The sequence below is a fragment of the Ceratotherium simum genome, chromosome 19, assembly GCF_057802395.1.
Source record: "Ceratotherium simum simum isolate JZ-2026a chromosome 19, ASM5780239v1, whole genome shotgun sequence".
NCBI classification, from domain to species: Eukaryota; Metazoa; Chordata; class Mammalia; order Perissodactyla; family Rhinocerotidae; genus Ceratotherium; species Ceratotherium simum.
Window position 1 is genome coordinate 37866050 of NC_141918.1, and position 17386 is coordinate 37883435.

Sequence of the window (17386 nt, forward strand, 5' to 3'; positions counted from 1 at the left end):
CTTGGCTACAGGCCTGGAAGTGGCCTAACCTGAAAGCTTTACCCAACAGAGGGTGAGTGGTTGACTGACAGGTTGGAGACTCTCTTTCTGGAACTTTGAATATGAGACACACAGAGTCACAGTTTGGATGATTGGGCAGAAGACAAAAAAATACCCAGAGAAAAGAGAGTAAGCGGAAGCTATGAGGCAGCAACAACCATGAGGCAGCAGGATCACTGAGTTGGAGAGAAGATAAAGGAGCATAGAAAGATATTAGCGGGCAGCTGCAAGAGCACAGTAAGCAGAGGACAGCTAAGTCACCAAAATGGTGGAGGTCTGAAGTAGGGAACCACTAACGCCTGCTACCCAGATGACAGGATAGACTGAAGGATTTTCAATTTCTGTTCTTCCATGAGGCCTAGCTGTTGAGTCACAGATATCCTTACCTTAAACCCCCATGACCTGACATAATCCAAATGCCAGCAACATAAAGGAGTCTACCTAACACAGTTTGGCTCCGTGATGAATTTTAGGATACATTTCAAATATTTTTCATAATAAATGGAAATGATTTATTTAAATGATCAATTTTATCTCTAATTGGCTTCTCCTAATAATAAAACTTTTATCATAAATGTGTTTGGAAAGCATGAAATATATTTTTGTGTAACTAGGCAGATGTTTTTAGATCTTAGATCAGAGAGAGGTACACTTGCATTTTTTATTTGTCCTTATAATAGACTAAAAGAGATACATGTCTGTTAAGTAAGTTAAATGTAACATCTAATCATTTGATTACCTATTTGATGCTTGCATTTTGTGATCACAATTGACATTAATATAGTAAGAATGAATCTCTTTCTTATCCTGAAACATTCTACACTCATATAAATAGTGGAAAAAAATAAACGTTTCAATAAAATTATCAAGATGAATTCACTTTCTATTATTTAATGAGAATAAGCTATTTTCCTGTCCAGGATCCTATTGCAGTACAAATCTTGCTATTGCGAATTTTTTATTGTGAGCAACTAGACACTTTTGGAGCACTGGATTTTCAGTGTAATAAATATTACTTGAAATAAGGGGGCTTCCGCAAGTGGTGAGAATTAGGGTAGGAAGGGATGGGTAGGAGTCTTTAACTTGAAGATGAATGTGGACCGCTGCCCTCTTGTGGACAGAATAGGAGGAGCAACGGAGTGTAGACGTGTGAAAAGATCTTCAAATATTTTCTAAATTCACTTCCACAATATTTAATGAATATCTACAACCGGCTGGTTTGCCATGGCACGGTGGGCCAAATGCCAAGAATGCCTGAAATTATCCCTCCCTTTGAAAAGCTTACAGACATGATGGGGAAATGAAATTGCCCAGAAATGAAAGATAACGTCACTGGATAATACAATAAAGGATCAAATCAAACAAAGTTTATGTGCGTTACTGTAACTTGAGAACATTCTATATTATTTCCATTCTTTGTAAAACACTTTTTCTCTAGTTAGATGGAAAATAGAAACATATACAAAAGAAGCTGGTCATACCAAATTCTTAGAAGATCAACAGGCACAGAACACGGTAAAATTGTATTTCACAGACTGATTAAAACATTAAACTAAAATGCAGACTTAGGTAGCTCTACTTTCATCATAAAGATGTTCTAAGTAAGGTTAATCATGAGTTTCTTTACCTTTTCAAGGTTGTTCTGTCGTGTTCCCTTACTCCTCTCGACCCTGCAACTACTGCTTTCAACAATGCAAACTAAGTTTCACCCTTTGGCAGATTAAGATATGGACATTTCAGAAAATGGACTTGGTTGGTTTAAAGCCTGTGAGACCCTTACACGAGCTGTAAGTCTAAGCCCCAAGTTCCCGCTGTACCTTTCACTGGGTGGCAGCTTCAGTGCCAATCTGCCATTGTGCCTTGCATCTGGCCAGCCATATTCTGTGGTTCTTGGCCCATAATGTCACTTAATAGCACTTCTAACAGTAATAAAATAGAGTAGATTTGATAGTTAGGGGAGAGAGAATATAGATTTGGTTATAGAGAAATTCGTAGGAAAAGAGGCAGTGGTCCTATTTAATAAATTTCAGTGTTTAACAGAAAGTCTTTATTTCAGAAGAAAAGTTTGCATATTGAAAATTGTGCTCTTCAGTCTATTTTGCATCTCCAGTTGCAGGAAGTTGACACCACCCTGAGGACACCACCCTATTCAAACCACACTGCTGAAAAAATAATGCAGCTTCCCTTGCCACATCTCCCTTCCACCAGCCAGCTAGAGTGGCACATAGAGGTGAGAACAGTTCCTGTGTAGGCAAGCAGTTTGGATAGGGTCAAATATGAGGCCACCAAAGTAACAAATGGCCATAGAAATGTAAGTAACAATCACAATGGCTTCTTGCTTGTGGGCTGGTTGTCAGATGGATTATTGTCCCTCAGCTCCAAACCGACTCTTCAGTGCTTTGCTTGTGATGCTGGAGGTAGATCTTGCAAACATTTCTCCTCTGCCTGTAGAAGGTTCTGTAGGGGCACAGTGGGAGGAAAAGGGGCTTCTCTTCCTGGTTCTAGTGTGCCTTTTCTTGGTTTACTCCTGCTGGAAACGGTGACTGGCAGTGCATGGGATACCTAGTGGCACTTCCTTCCCAGCTGGCTAGTTCTGGCCCGTGGTTCTCTCACTGCCAGCCTTAGCCCACTTATACCCCAGTGGGGGTTTCCTGCTTACCAGTTTTGATTCATAATCCCCTGCCCACCAGCCTGAGCCTGGCAACCCAGAGGCCTTTTGCACCACCCGTGGGCTATAATCACATGTCTCCAAAGACGTTTGAGCCCCAGCCTTAGGAAGAGGGACCCCTTTCAAAATGCGTTCCTTCTTTGGGTATTCTCTCTTGGCACTAGAGTATTCTTTAGCATTTTTATCATTACTTAGTAGCTAGTCCCCTGTAAATAGTTAATAATGTTTTATATTGAGCCTTCCTTGTTGAAATGATTGTGTGGTTTCTATCTCCTGACTGGGCCCTCACTGATTCACCTGCCAAGCAGTGGCACACTCCTCTGAAAATGTATAATAAAGTCAGACTACTATGTCCCTGTTGAAGTATTAAATCAGTGCTTCTGAGTACTGGTATATATGCAACCTGTATTGGAGACTGTAATTTTACCACCATTTTTTATTTGTCACCATTCTAAAGGGACTCAAGAGTTTTAGGCTTCCAAATATTTGAAGTATTTGTATAGATTCAGGCATGGCAGTTTTGTGCTTTCAGATCAGAGGCAGGACAAAAGAAATATGACCAGTATGATTTGCTGGAATCCTTCTGGAATCAACTCTAATCTTAAATGGACCACTTTATTGAAATATAAAGGATTCATCCAGTAAAAAAAAAATTTCCTCTGCCATTTAGATTCCTCTATGGATTATATTCCTAAATCTTTGCCCTGGAGTTTATGTTTACAACAGTCACCATTTAGATTTCCTTCCCTGATTTAGGTATCCTCGTTTATATTGCCTCCTGCGAATATTTCCTTTTAATTATTTCACCGATTTTATATCACTCACCCCCCAAAAATCATCGCTCATATTATTTAATTTAATTAAGGTGAAATTTCAATTTATACTATTAATAGGAAAAGATCTCATTTTTGCTTTCCAGATTTCCCGACAAGTACAATATATTGGGTTCCAATTTTTTAATCTAAAGATCAGAATCTAAGTTTTACAAGTCTTTTTATATTTTTGTATATTTTATATATTTTCCTCTCTAAAAATTTCATCTTACTTTGACAATACCAATAATGTGATGTTTATATTGAAAAATTATAAATTCCCTCAATACCCCTCAGAGCAGCCATCATAATGACATCGACCTGACAGTAAAAAGCTTTCCCAGCTGTGATGAACAGCTTGTGTCATGCCAAGCCGTTGTAAACACTATCGTAACTAGAAGGTGTGGATGCTCTGAGCGAGGACTTGGAGGCTACACTCAGCACACTCAGCTATTTACGATTATAGTTCCATGTCCAGATTTTAGCTAGGGGAAGCAATACCTGAAAATCAGGAGAACTACAGCTGAAAAAATTCTCATCTGACCTAGATGGAAACTGATGTTCAGTGAGGCTAAATGACTTGCTTAGGGTCACACAGTTGGAATGTGGCTGAGTAGGATGTGGACTCATCTTTTAATCTCTACTACACCAGACTTGGTTAGACTATTGCTCTAAATCTGATGAGGATCAGAGCTCCTTGTGTTTAAATTACTTTTAAAAGGCAACATTATAATATTTTCTGTCAAGCCTAACCTTTATGATCATTTTGATTTAAATGATCAAGTTTATCTCTAATTATCTTCTCCTAATAACAAAACTTTTATCATCAATGTGTTTAGAAACCATGAAATATATGGAAATATATGAAATATATTTCACGAAAATCATGAAATATATATTCATATCTCCTTATAACTAAGGAGATGTTTTTTAGACGTTAGACCGGAAAGAGGTACCATTGTATTTTCTACTCATATTTATAATAAACTGAAAGAGATTTATGCCTCTTAAGTTACAGCTAAACTTTCCAATATTTCATTACTATAACTAAAAACTGCTATGGTACCTCCACTGAAGATTCCACATTTTCATCTTTCTCAGAACAATGATCATAATAGGAGAAAATCTGCAAAGCTATATATATATATATTTCTGGTGAGGAAGATTGGCCTTGAGCTAACATCTGTGCCAATTTTCCTCTATTTTGCATATGCGACGCCATCACAGCATGGCTCGATGAGCATTGTGTAGGTCCACACCCGGGATCCGAACCTATGAACCTTGGGCAGCCAAAGCAGAGTGCATAAACTCAACCACTATGCCCCTGCGCCGGCCCCTAAAGGTATATTTTAAAGAAACAATTTTTGGAAAAAGCACTGGAATAAGGTCAGAAGAATTGAATTCCAGGCTGGCTTTTCTTACTATGTGTCTGCGGTGATGTCATCTAAGGCTCAATTACATCATCAGTAAAATGGGGCTAATGGTAGATGCCCTTTTTACTTCACAAGGCTCTTGCAAGGGAAAAACAGATAATAGGTGGGAATTACTTTGAGCTTTTCTGAAGAAAGGCTCTGTATTACTAAAGTTTTTCAATATCGTGTTGTAATGGTGCTGACAATTATGATAAATTATATGTCTTATTTAAAATTTGTAGTTATACTTTGAGGCAAACACAAAAAGTAGACTTGTATATGAAAAAAATCACGTTTAAAAAATGGATACATTTTAATGTTGCAGGAAGATGACTTTAGAATTAGCCGGTCATCTCTTTTTTATATAAAGTGTAAGGGTGACTAAAATTTTTTTGATCGATGATTTGGCCTCTGTCATGGAATTTCTTTTCAGACCACTAGATGGCGCAATTTGAGGTCTAAAGCCTGTCAAAAGGATTTGTCAGAAGCCTAGTGATAGAGTGACCTCCCCTTTGGAAAAGGCAAAGTGAGGAACATAGAGAGAGGGAAATGTTATTAATACCTGAAGTAAGAAAATTGCCCCCTTCCAGAGGCAGAGTGTAGAGCACAGCATAAGTTCAGGAGACCTGTGCCTACATGCAGTCTCTCACTAACTGGCTCTTAGAGGACTCACTTCACTTCTCTGGGCAAGAGTTTCTTCATCTAGTCAGTTCTCTTCAAACGCATCTTCTTTTTCTCTTTCTCTCTCTTTCCTTCTCTGGAACCAGGACAGAGATCATGAGTTCTGTGGAAGCCACAGTGGATAGGTATGTAGGTAGGTACTCGAGAAGGATGATAATGGTGTTCTGTATAAGCACGTGGTCTGAGAGGGCAGCCAAATAAAGGTCACAACCATTAGGTTCTGCTCCTGATTCTGCCGTGCTTCACGAGCAGTATGTGGCCATGGTAAACTTCCTCTGACCTCGCCCCACTTCTCTATGAAACCGACTCTGTAACATTTGACACCTGCCTCCTCTGAGAAGAGTTTACAAGGATTAATGAGATAATGCTCTTGAAGGCCAGACCTTTCCATGAAAGCTGCTAACTATAAGCAAAGCATCAGTGAGTGACTACGTAACTAAAGTCTGACCCTTCATCTGTCTTAAAATGCTCTTGAATTGGGTGACATCATTCCCACATGTAAAAGATCATTTTGCTGGAGAAGGGAAAATGATTAAGAGAGGCCTTTGAAGGAAAGTGCAAAGACCAGGACACAACCCCTCCACACAAAAGATGGGTGAGGGTGATGACATATTCTCTTCATTGGTAAGAAGAAATCTTGCATGGGAGTGGAAATGGATCTTTTCCAAGTTCACTGAGGACAGGAGGAGCAGACAAGAACTTATATGACATCAGAAAGTCAAAAAGACATGAAAAATTTAGAGAAGAGGTATTTGGAAAATGGATTTTATGCATGTTTTCAGTTTTATATTAAACAGACCTGTTTCTTTTAAGCTTTTTTTATTGTGATAAGAACACTTACCATGAGATCTACCCTGTTAACAAATTTTTAAGTGTATAGTACATTATGGTTGACTATAGGTACAATGTTGTACAACAGACCTCTAGAGCTCATTCATCTTGCTTGATTGAAACTTTATGTCCATTGATTAGTAACTGCCCATATCCCCTTCCCCCAGACCCTGGCAACCACCATTCCACTCTTGGATTCTATGAATTTGACTATTTCAGATATCTCATATAAGTGGAATCATGCAGTATTTGTCCTTCAGTGACAGGCTTCAACCATGTTGTTGCATATTGCAGAATTTCCTTCTTTTTAAAGACTAAATACTATGCCACGTATATACCACATTTTCTTTATCCATTCATCTGTTAATAGACTTTAGGTTGTTTCCACATCTTGGCAATTGTGAAAATGTTGCAATGAATATAGGAGCGGTAATATCTGTTTGAGATCCTGATTTTAATTCTTTTGGATAAATACCCAGAAGTGGGATTGGTAGATCATATGGTAGTTCTTTTTTAATTTTTTGAGAAACTTCTATACTGTTTTCCATGGTGGCTGCACCAATTTACATTCCCACCAACAGCATGCAAGGGTTCCAATTTCTCCACATCCTCACCAACACTTGTCTTTTTTTTATAATAGAAATCTTGACAGGTGTGAGGTGATGTCTTATTGTGGTTTTGGTTTTCATTTCCCTGATTAGTGACTTGAGCATTTTTTCATATACTGGTTGGCCATTTGCAAGTCTTCTTTGCAGAAATATCTATTCAAGTCCTCAGCCTATTTCTTAATAGGGTTATTAGGTTTTTTTTTTTACTAGAGTTATAGGAGTTCCTTATATATTTTGGAGATTAACCCCTCATCAGATATATGGTTTGCAAATATTTTCTCCCATTCCGTAGGTTGCCTTTTTACTCTGTTGATTGTTTACCATGCAGAAGCTTTTTAGTTTAATGTAATCCCTCTTGCTTATTTTGTTTTTGTTGCCTGTGCTTTTGGTGTCATATCTATGGAATCATTGTCAAGATCAATGTCATGAAACTTTCCCCCATGTTTTGTTCTAGAAATTTTATAGTTTGGGGTCTTATATTTAAGTTTTTGATCCATTTTGAGTTGATTTTGTGTATGGTGTAAGATAAGGGTCCAATTCCATTCTTTCGCATGTGGATATCCAGTTTTCTCATCACCATTTGTTGAAGAGACTATCCTTTCCTCATTGCCATACTCAATGGTGAAAAATTGAAAGCTTTTCCTCTAAGATCAGGAACAAAGTAAGGATACCTACTCTCACCATTTCTACTCAACATAGTACTGGAAGTCCTAGCCAGAGCAATTAGGCAAGAAAAAGAAATAAAAGGCATCCAAATTGGAAAGGAAGAAGTAAAATTATCTCTTTTTGTGGCAAGTATGATTTTACATGTAGAAAACCCTAAAGACTCCACAAAAAACTGTTTAGAAATAATAAATGTTTTCATTAAAGTTGCAGGATACAAAACCAACACACAAAAATCAGCTGTATTTCTATACAGTAACAATGAACTATCCAAAAAAGAAATTAAGAAAATAATTCCTTTACAATAGCACCAAAAAGGGTAAAATACCTAGGAATAAACTTAAGTAAGGAGGTGAAAGACTTGTATACCGAAAACTACAAAACATTGATGAAAGAAATTAAATAAAACACAAAAGATGGAATGGCATCCCAGGTTCAAGGACTGAAAGACTTAATATTGTTAAAATGTCCATAGTACCCAAAGCAATATACTGATTCAATATAATCCCCATCAAAATCCCAATGGCATTTTTTTACAGAAATAGAACACAACCATCTACATTTAGATATTTTAAGTATTTAATTTCCATTAAAACAGCTAGTATTCTTATAGTATTGCCCATAGAATTGATGTAGTGAAAAATTATTTCATTTTTCAAGCTACTGTTTCAGGATCTTAGTTATATTCTGCAAATACGGAAAGAGAATTTTTTGAACCTGTTTAGTGGTGTGCTAAACTCACTACACTAGGACTGGAAGACCTGGACTTCAATTTCAACCACATGATTCACTAGCCATGATATAATGAAAATAATAATGACAATAAGTGGGAAAATCTTTCATTTGGATTGTCTTTTTGAATGTACAAAATTTTTTTTCACATATACTAGTATTAAATTTATTCTATTCTTTCCGGGGTTCAGTTTTCTTATCTGGAAAATGGGGATAATAACTGCTACTCTGCCTACTTCACAGAGACACTGTAAGAATGAAAGCCAAACAAGTGTGTAAAACTGCATTTAGAATCACAAAGCACTAGGTAGAACTATTATTGCCACTCATGTGAAGAGTCAGTATGCAATGTATAACAATATTAAGGATCAGGAGGGAAGAGAAGAATGAGACTGACTTACTGGTCAATTGTCAGAACCTGGAGGTAGCATACCTGGACCTCATAAACATCTCATATCCATGCATACTTTCTAGGTCTCCCACAAACGAACAACACAGGTTAATAACGATAGACCTGATTTAATCTGATAACGTAGCAGATTAAAGAAATTCTGGCTAAGGATGCATTGCCCGATCTCATCTTACATCTAAGAAATTTGAGCTAGTTCTGGATGATGCCAAGTTGTCTCTCATATATTAGGACTGTGAAAGTTCTTAGAGCACATATATTTGCAGGAAGCTTTATTTTTCTCTTGGGAAAACATTGCTCCGGGAATGAAATGGCTACAATATTCTCTGAGACAGCCAAAGACTACCTCCTTCCATGTGCTAATAATGATTATAGAAAGAAATTGATTTGGGGCATGCATGTTATAAGGTTGCCCTATTACATGCCCCTCCTTACCGTCTTAAAATATTTTCCCCTGTTTGGGACGTACACTCCACACACACCATGTGGTCAGAAAAATCGATAGATGCTTAAAACCCTGGAAACATTTATCTCTGTTCACAATAGCTTTATCTTTGTGCTGAAATAAAATACTTTTTGATCAGAATCCCCTCTCTTAGCACCTAAAAACAAACACAGATGGAACCTGGTTCAATCAGAGCAGAAAACCACCAAACTCAGGATGAATCAAAGATTTTCAAAACATACTGACAGAGCTAAAAATGCATTTACCTGGGCAATTATGTCTATAATTTCTGAATAACTATGGCATCTTCTCACACAAGATCGAGCCAAAAAGTCTTCCACCAGCCGTGTTCCAATGCCGTATCCCCTGTGGATGAAGGAAAGAGTGTGATCTGAAAATAATATTTGAGTAATTAGTGAAGTCTATCAATGTTTAAGAATGGATTCATCTGATTGGTACTTGCACGAGTGGATAACAAAGTAAACCAAACTCGACAAGTAAAATGGCTATTTGGCAGTGGGCTCCTTATTTATGCCACAGACCACAGAAGCAGAGAGCAATACATCCAGGAAATATTAAGTAGTCTTCTACAAGTGAAGGAGTCTGATGAGGAGTCAAGGCTGGCCCAAATTTGACAGGGTAAATTAAAGTTGAAGGAGTTTTTTGTGTGTAGCCTAATGTTTCTCATTGCCAATTAACTTGCTCATGATTAGCTGTTGACAGAAACAGAATGAGGGTCTAGCTAGCTTGTTGTCGGCTATGGGTGTGGCTCCTAGATTCTCATTCTTCTCTTAGCATAGTCACCGTGGTAGGAGAGCAGGCATGTCTGTGATGGGCTCTGGAAGGAGTGGAAGAAGGGAATAGAGAAATCAATTTTTGTTGCCAGTGCAGGTGTCAGCAGTTAGAACTCTGAAGTTTAGTGAAAAGAAAAAAAGCCAAATTCAGAAAATTTATTTTTCATACCAGGGAAACTGAATCTATGGGACTTACTTGGGAGAAGGTATTTGTATTATCTGTTAGCTCCACCTCACAGCGAATAGCTTGAGCAGTACATAAAGTACAATTCTGAAAGCGTTTTATTGAGATGTGATAATACGACTGAGTATATGACTAAGATGGCTGAACGGACACCTTCAACAAGAGAGACCTAAGAACTTTCAATCTAGTTGAGGAAATATGACCTTAATGGTAGAAATAAAGAGGAATAAGACTGCTTTTGCCAAATCGCTGGCACAAAATTGGTCTTTTAATTTCACAGTCATATGTACATAGACAAGTGAAATGGCTTGAAGGGAGCAACAGAAGTCCCAACAAGATAAAGACTCCACAGTTTGTGGAAGCAATATTTGCTCCATAGGGTCTAAAAAGGGGGGAGATATTTGGTTCCTGGATGGTTGGGGGGAGATGGATTTGATGTCAGAGTGCTTATTAATTCGCTAAATCTATGAGATATTCTATTTATATTTCTGAGTGGATAGAAATATTCACTCTAGCTGACTTGCCTTTTGAGAAAAATGTTTTGTGATTCTAGCCAGGAAGTTCACGCTGAAAAGACTTTTAAAGAACAGAACATATGCTTTACAGAAATAGTTGTACCAGGATTTAAAAAATGTTTCCAGTGTTTTCTAATTTTTCTGCCTATCCACAAGCTTGGCCACTGGGAACAGCGATGGGAAGCTAGAACATTAATGGTCAGTGGAGTATATAAATATATATATATATATCTTGCTTCGGTCCAAGGGTATGTTTCTGCAAAGTAGATATTTTAATCAAATTAAAAATGTAAGATGCTCTCAGCAGAAGCTATTAAAGAAATCCAAATATGAATTATTGTTTTTCTTAAGGTGAGGCCTTTCTGCAGCCTCTCAAAATTTATTCTTTAATGTTTGATTCATATTTGTGAAAATGTGCATCCAAGTAACTAAGGTATTATTTTAGTTAAATAAATACTTCTTCATTTTCTACAGCTGTTTCATAAAACAATGCATATTAACATAAGCTAAATAAAATGATGTAGCATCTGGAAATGCTATGTTACATATTTAAGAATTATCTAAGTATAAAATAGTTTAAGCAGCTCCCACCATTACAGACAGTTTAGCTGAGGAAATGCTCCTGACTAATTAAGAAGAAATACACACAAAAAAGAAAGGTATGTGGACCAAAATAAACACAGGACAGTGAAAAAGAACTGTCCAATAGAAAAAGGATTAGCATATAGAAAGGGAGGATACCTAGGATTCAAAAAAAAATCTTTCAAGCTCTCCTTTATTTGTCTTTTTTTCTGTATTCCAACTGAAAATACAATGAATCCTTTTAAAAGGCTCTAAAATGTCAATTTCCCCTTCAATCTGTCTAACTAAATCATCTAACTAGCACAGGTTTTCCAGTCATTGCCCTGTTAGAGTCCTTTTTAGGATCCGTAATTAAGAGGTTCAAAAAATGTTGAGAGACATTTTATTATTGGGTAATAATCTGATGATCATATAATTATTCTGAGAAAATTAAAGGCTGAATTTGTGCAGAAAGAATCTCCATGAATAAAGACAAGGAGAATGGACTTTATTTTAAAAGGAAGGAGTGAGTTTCTCTATTTAATATATATATATATATTTTGTGTGTGAGGAAGATCAGCTCTGAGCTAACATCCATGCCAATCCTCCTCTTTTTTTTTTCTTTTTTTTGCTGAGGAAGACTGGCCCTGGGCTAACATCTGTGCCCATCTTCCTCCACTTTATATGGGACACCGCCACAGCATGGCCTGACAAGTAGTGCACAGGGGCGAGCTCAGGATCCGAACCCCTGGCCACCAGCAGCGAAGCGTGCACACTTAACCACTACACCACGGGGTCAGCCCCAAATATATTTTTAAGTAAAGCGTAGTAATGGTAAAATCAGTCAAACAATAAAATCACTACAGGAAAAAACTCTCTTCTACCTATAATGCCCAGTCTCCCACTTCTCTCAGACAACTACCATTAGTAGTTTTTTGCATTTCCTTCCATAAATGATCTATGCTTATGTAAGCATATATTTATATTGGAAGGAGTTATGTCAGAACACAAGACTTCTGAAAAGAATCAAATTTGATGATCCATTATATTGTTAAAAAACAATTTCAGTTTTACCACATCCTTTGCTTATAAATGACTAGCAAAGAAATGATTTCTAACTAGAAAGAAAGTGTCCCGTGCTTGATATTCATGGAAAAGAAGTTCCTTTCTATTGCTTTATACTTTATGACAACCCAAATGGCAGTTGTCAGAAATTATGTTCAGCTTTAAGATGTGATTTATTGAAATAGAAGAAGAGCTGGTGAAATGGAGCAAGCAAGTCATTAGAGGTGGACAAAATGCAGAGGATATTAAGAAACAATGTACATTCCACAAGAATGAAAGATTTCTACTTACATCTTATCTAAATATTTATTCACATCTTCATCTTTTTCATAATCCTTACACAGTTGGGCAACCAGAGCCCCATAGGTGAGGACAAAGAGATCTTTGTTCTGGAGAAAAAGGGATAGTTTTATGTTATAGGCGAAGTTACAAACAATACGTTACTCTATTTCTTTTTTACAAAATTTCTAGTCGGAAGCAGATTTTGAGATCATCTGTTCATATTTCTACCCTCCTTCTAATTATTGCCACAAATTTCACTTTTAAGAACAAATTGTACCCATATTTTGGAGGGGTACATATTTGGAGGGGGAGGGAGCTGTGGAATAAAATAAATTTCTTAACATGAGAACATTTTTCTATGCATTTGCTTACATTACATAACTTGCAGTGTATTTTCGTGGAAGAAGTTTTTTAAAAGAATACTAATTGCTGATATAAATTTCTAATGTTCTAAAATGGCCTTTGGTATATGCTGACCATGTTTTCAGTTGAAAGAAATAACTAGGTGAGACTTCTCACGAACCTGTACCATCCCTAACGAATTCCAGATCTGCCAAGGAGACCACAGGATGAATCCAACTGTAGCAGCAAATTCGTGAGATTTTTCTTTTCTTTATACTTTGAGAAAAAAGGAGAATTTGCACTTTCCTTATAGACCTCCCAAATATGTCCTATTTTCAGAATGAATTAAAAATGAAAACTAAAAGTAAGAATAATATAGGTTTGGTTTAGCATAGATAGGTTGAAAATATGGGAAATAGAAAACACAAAGGTCCATGAATCTATTTTTAAAAATCTCTCTGTTTTGCTTCTGCTATTGAATTCTACTTAAGTAAGGGAAGGGGATATGAGAGATAATTTATTCCAATGCTCTCAGTCCTACAGAGGAGGGAATGAAGCCTCAGGAGGACTGAGTGACTTGCTCAACTAGCCAGCAACTGTCAGAGCCAGGACGGAGCCTGAGACAGCAGGCTGCGCTCTGACATGGCAATTATCTCCGAGGTGCACACACAAAAAAGCAGTGTTTGGAGTAGAGGTGGGCGGGAGAGGGAGGTAGGAAGGGGAACCCACTGTTGAAAAAATGTTATTTTGTGCATAATCTTGTATTTTCATGAGAGGTCAAATGTAGATTACAGGTTAGAAGAGGTGTCCTTACCTCTAGACCCAGCTGTCTTGGGTAGCCTAACATGGAGGGGAAGATAAGGCTTGATAACATGTATTCAATTTTTTTTTTTCCAAAGCATGGGCAGAAATGGTTCAACAAACCAATAAAATTGTTTATTCAACAAAATGGCTTCTATAAAATGTTATACAATGTTGATCCAAATACTTCCAAAATTGGCCCGTTACCACCAGTATCCACTCCCTTATAAATGGGCTTATAGCGTAACAAATATATTTCTTTAATCAGGTAGAATATTTATTATAACAAGACAAGTTTTAAATGGATAGAATCTAAATGGTACATGGCAGGTATGGACATAATTTATGTTGGAAAATATAAATCAAAATATTATAAATGTGTGTAGATATATATTATATACGTTAATTGACATTACATTAAGGACACTAATATGTACAAAATAGGAAAAATATATAGAAAAATAATTCTAGTCTTATTTAAATCTTTCAAGAACCTAATCATAAATCATAAGAAATGTCTGTAAATTATACATGATATATCTACAGCATAAAAATAAGCAAAGATGAAGGAGACAGAGAAAGAGAGAGAGAGGAGGGTGAGAGAGTGATAATGTGATTGTTGCCACTAGCAGTAAAAGAAAAGAATTAGAAAAAGAGAGAAAAGGAGATCAAGTTTGCCCTACCCACATGCCATAACCTCAGCAGTGTGCCCATTTATAACGGAGACCAAACTGAAATCACAGCATTTTCTTCTCTCTCTCTCATTCTGATGGGTGGATACTAACTATATTTTACTTTCAGCTGAGTTTCAAGTTTAGTACCCATAAAAGCCAGTTTTCCCCATTCTGCCTCATGGCCAAAGGCTCTACCTTGAACTACACGTCCAGTAGGGTCTCAAATCCATACCATTGATCACAGGAAAGGTCAACATAAGTTTTTATCTTCACAGTTTATAAAACAATAAAAAACAGTCATTTTCATATATGAAAAATAGTGCACCACTAATTAATTCAAGAAGTTTTGGATATATCAGGATAAAAATATGTTTTAACTGGTATACAAATCAAGTGATTTAGGTGCAATATGAACTATGTACAATATTTTTTAGCATTTGAGAGCCCCATATACAAATAAATCAACATCCCGGGATGCCAGAGGAGGCATCTGTAGGCATTCCCAACTGAGGTGTGCTAGTTAGTCACATAATTCTATACCTATGGCTGAAATTAACTTAATTTTATCCAATGCCCATCAGTATCCTGAAATAATTAAAGGAGCTTTAAACTTAATGATGAGTTTTCACATCTGTAACTTGTGAATGCCTAAAACTATAATGAGAGGATTAAAGAAGAATATGTATCCAAATCTAATCTGCAAATAATTAGGTTTTAAAAGTACCTCTGAACTTGGAACATAGAGAAAGGATAATAGCTTATACCAAATTACAATAATAAACACATTTAAGACAAGGAAATATATTTTTAAATACAATCTCTTAATACTGAGTTTTTTAATGATCTATTCCTATTCAATTTAACACATAATCAACTATTTTATATACATTCATTTCCTATTTCATGAAGTATGAAATACAAAGAATTACAAGTATGAAACACAAAGCATTGCTAAATCTTTTCATATTTTCTGTCAGAGACAAAAGAAAAATTTGACACTTTTATAGATCTAATTAGTCAGAAAAGAAGACTCTAAAAGGGCTGCCCAGTGGCAAAGTAGTTAAAAGGTCACACGTTCTGCTTCAGTGGCCCGGGGTGCACCAGATCGGATCCTGGGCCCGCACCTATTCACCACTCATCAAGCTCTGCTGAGGCAGCGTCCCACATGGAAGAACCAGGACCTACAACTAGGATATGCAACTATGTACTGGGGCTTTGGGGAGAAAAAAGAAAAAGAGGAAGATGGGCAACAGATGTTAGCTCAGGACAATCCTCCTCCTCGAAAAAAAAGAAGACCCTAAAATATGTATAAGAATCGATTACTCTGCTACAGTATGTAAGAGATCATTGTAACTATTCCCGGAGGTGTCATTCATGATTTCCTCCACTAAAGACTCCCTTGCTCCACTGAAAAACATCTACTCATAGTGTAACCTTTCAAATTAAATCAGAAATCATTTAAGAAAACATTTTCTCTGAAGTAGAAAAAAAATCTCTTTGAGAATATGTTTATAAAAAGATCTTACTATTTTACGGTATTCTGGTCTTCTGTGTGCAGGGCGAGACATAGTGCTGGATAGATGAAGAAGTATTCTTCGATTTCTTTTCTTTGGCTTTTACCTTAGAGGGGTATCAGCCTTTGTCCTTTTGTTTGGTTTTTGCAAGTTCCTTCTTGTTTTGAGACACGAGTGCTACTTCTGCACTCTACCGCTTTTGCTCTTTGCTGAACTGAAGAGGAAAACAATCATCCACAGAACCATCTTATAGCCTCATATAGCCTCGTACCTTGCCACTGATCACATCCTGCTTCACTTGTGGGGATGAGTTCCAATCTAGAGGCATAAAAGCCAATAGTGGGAAGTCAGACCAGAAGCACCAGCTACTGAAAATTCGTTAGCCCAAGGGAGTATAAGAGTGGTGTTTTGTTCTCCTGCCAAGGCATTGTTTTAAAATCACAAACAGAAACCTTCACAGTCCAAGATAGATCTAAAGGTTCGCATTATTCAGTCTTCATATTGATTGTTGTGTGAATTCCAGACAGGATCAGCAATCTATAGGCACTAAATCTTGGGTTCAAATCTGATCAACAATTCTAACGGCTATCACATTATCCCCCAAATAATGGGTATCACAGACCCCCATTTTGTGTTTTTCTAAAATCCAAATATATCTGGTACCTTTTTTTTTTCCCCATAAGCAGCAATTTTAAGGAATGATAGAATTTGGGTGCTGATATTTTCTCATAAAACTGTTGCTCAAAATGGGTGTTCTATAGTTTAATAATGTATAATGATTCTGGCAGAGAAAGCAAGGGCTTGGCTTTCTTCTGATAATTCCTGAGATGTCAGCTCTTGAAAGCTCTCTTTATGCAGAAGTACAGATAAAGTTTAAACAAGGAACTGTCTCATCTTGACAACTGCAGGGTGTGGAGGATCAAAGCTGTTCCAGGAATAGAAGCATAAAACTCGATTTAAGAAAGTAGTTTCTTACTTCTTACAGCTTGAGTCAATTAGCCCTAGGTGTTCTGGAAAATTCTTGCTATAAAGTGACAGACTTCTGGCTATTTTGAAGAAGAGTGTGGTGTAGTTGAAAGAGCCTAGGAGGATTTGGAAATCTCAGGCTAAGCCACAGCCATTTACTGGCTGTGTGACCTCAGGTAAGCCATTTTATTGCTCTGTGGCGCAGTTTCCACATCTATGAAATGGCAATAATAATACCCACCTCACGGAATAATGGTGAGTATCAAAGAGATATGCATGCTATAAAACACATTATAATGCTCTAGAAACACTAATTACTATAGATTATCCTTGTAGGTGAATATATTGAATAGAATTCTACAGTATTTAAGGTATTTCCATTAGTGCC

General features: G+C 36.8%; 1 protein-coding gene across 2 annotated transcripts in view; it reads right to left on the minus strand.

Moving 5' to 3' along the window:
- Positions 1–16086, minus strand: part of TRAPPC3L (trafficking protein particle complex subunit 3L) — a 37135-nt gene extending 21049 nt beyond the window's left edge. For both annotated transcript variants that reach the window (XM_004422243.3, XM_087444027.1), the window contains exons 1-3: positions 16045–16086; positions 12711–12808; positions 9567–9666 (exon numbers count right to left, since the gene is read on the minus strand). In XM_004422243.3, coding sequence (XP_004422300.1) covers positions 9567–9666; positions 12711–12808; positions 16045–16086 — 240 coding nt within the window. The remainder of the gene's footprint in view (positions 1–9566; positions 9667–12710; positions 12809–16044) is intronic.
- Positions 16087–17386: the final 1300 nt, after the last annotated feature.